We start from the raw sequence: 1,377 nt of genomic DNA on the forward strand, positions 1-1,377 counted from the left end.
GCTTTGCATATGTCGAGGAGGACAAGGCGAAGCGAATTGTGAAGGCCCCCCAGTATGGACAGTCCTGGCAAAAGAGAGAGGCTGAGACAGTTATCAAGAGCCCCGGAAGCATCACGACCCAAGGGATCCTAAGCGTGGGGTGGTCAGCGCGATCTCCGAAGATGGAGGATAGGACAACGCGTCCCCATATGTGCAAGAAGAACTATACTGCGACTTCCACAAGATCAGAGGCAATTCCACGGCCGAATGCAAACATCTCTCCAATTACCTATACGAAAAGTATTTTTCTGGCGAGATCACAGCTGTCTACCAACCTAAAGCCTTCCGCGGCGGTCGCGAGGCAGAGGTCGCGGAGGAAGATTCGAACGATCAAATCCTGGCCGAGGTCAGAAGAGCAGAAACCACCCAAACAATGCGCCATGCGACCTGCAACAGCCACCTCCCGCCGAGCAGCAGAATTTGGCGCCAGTAGAGGGACTCACAGCACCACCCAAACGTCAAAAAGGCAGCAGCCTGAACATACCTCCTCTCGCGGTCGAATTTCTATGGTTATCGGCTAGACCGATGAATGTAAGGATTCCGTCCGAGATCTAAAAAAGCGAGCACGCCAAATCTACAGCATTCAGGCGACCTCCAAGGAGGAACCGCTTAGTACGGATCCCATTACATTCACAACCAAAGACGCTAGGGGAATCCACCATCCTCATAACGACCCCCTCGTGGTAAAGGTCAAAATGGGCGAATTCAATGTAGAGCGAGTCTTAGTGGATACCGGCAGCACGGTCAATATCCTGTTCTGGCAAACATTGGAAAAAATGGGTGTCACACTGGAACAAATTAAACTAGAAGCTAGAACGCTGACGGGATACGACGGCGTAGCCAAAGCATCAATGGGCGACGTGAAGCTGCAAGTCCAAGCTGGAGGTGTAACGCGCAAATCCAAGTTCGTAGTCATAGACGCCCCACCAATCTACAACGCCATCTTAGGTTCACCCTGGATCTACTCGATGCAGGCAGTCCCTTCTACCTATCATCTTTGCGTTAAGTTCCCAGCTGCTACGGGAATTTATACGTGATTTGGCGATCAAAAGATGGCCAGAACCTGCTCTGTTCTCGAGAAAAAGCAGAGGCGGAAAGATGACGCATAGCAATTACAGGGCGAGGATCACCTCGGTGACCCTCACAAGCCGGAGCCAGACCGGCTAAAGGCCACAGGATGCCGAATTGTACAAGTCAACATTGACGGAGCAGACCCCTCTCGAACGGTGGGAATTGGGGCTGAACTCGAGGATAGAATCAAAACCGAGTTGGTAGCATTTCTGAAATCGCGATCCTCGACATTCGCCTGGTCCACTAAAGACATGGTCGGCATTGATC

The 1,377-nt window shown here is 51.7% G+C and overlaps 1 protein-coding gene across 1 annotated transcript; it reads left to right on the plus strand.

The window, feature by feature from the left end:
* Positions 735-1,076, plus strand: LOC104715211. The gene has a single exon (XM_010432642.1). The coding sequence runs from the start codon at positions 735-737 to the stop codon at positions 1,074-1,076; it is 342 nt and encodes a 113-aa protein (XP_010430944.1).

The sequence above is a fragment of the Camelina sativa genome, chromosome 9, assembly GCF_000633955.1.
Source record: "Camelina sativa cultivar DH55 chromosome 9, Cs, whole genome shotgun sequence".
Classification (NCBI taxonomy): Eukaryota; Viridiplantae; Streptophyta; class Magnoliopsida; order Brassicales; family Brassicaceae; genus Camelina; species Camelina sativa.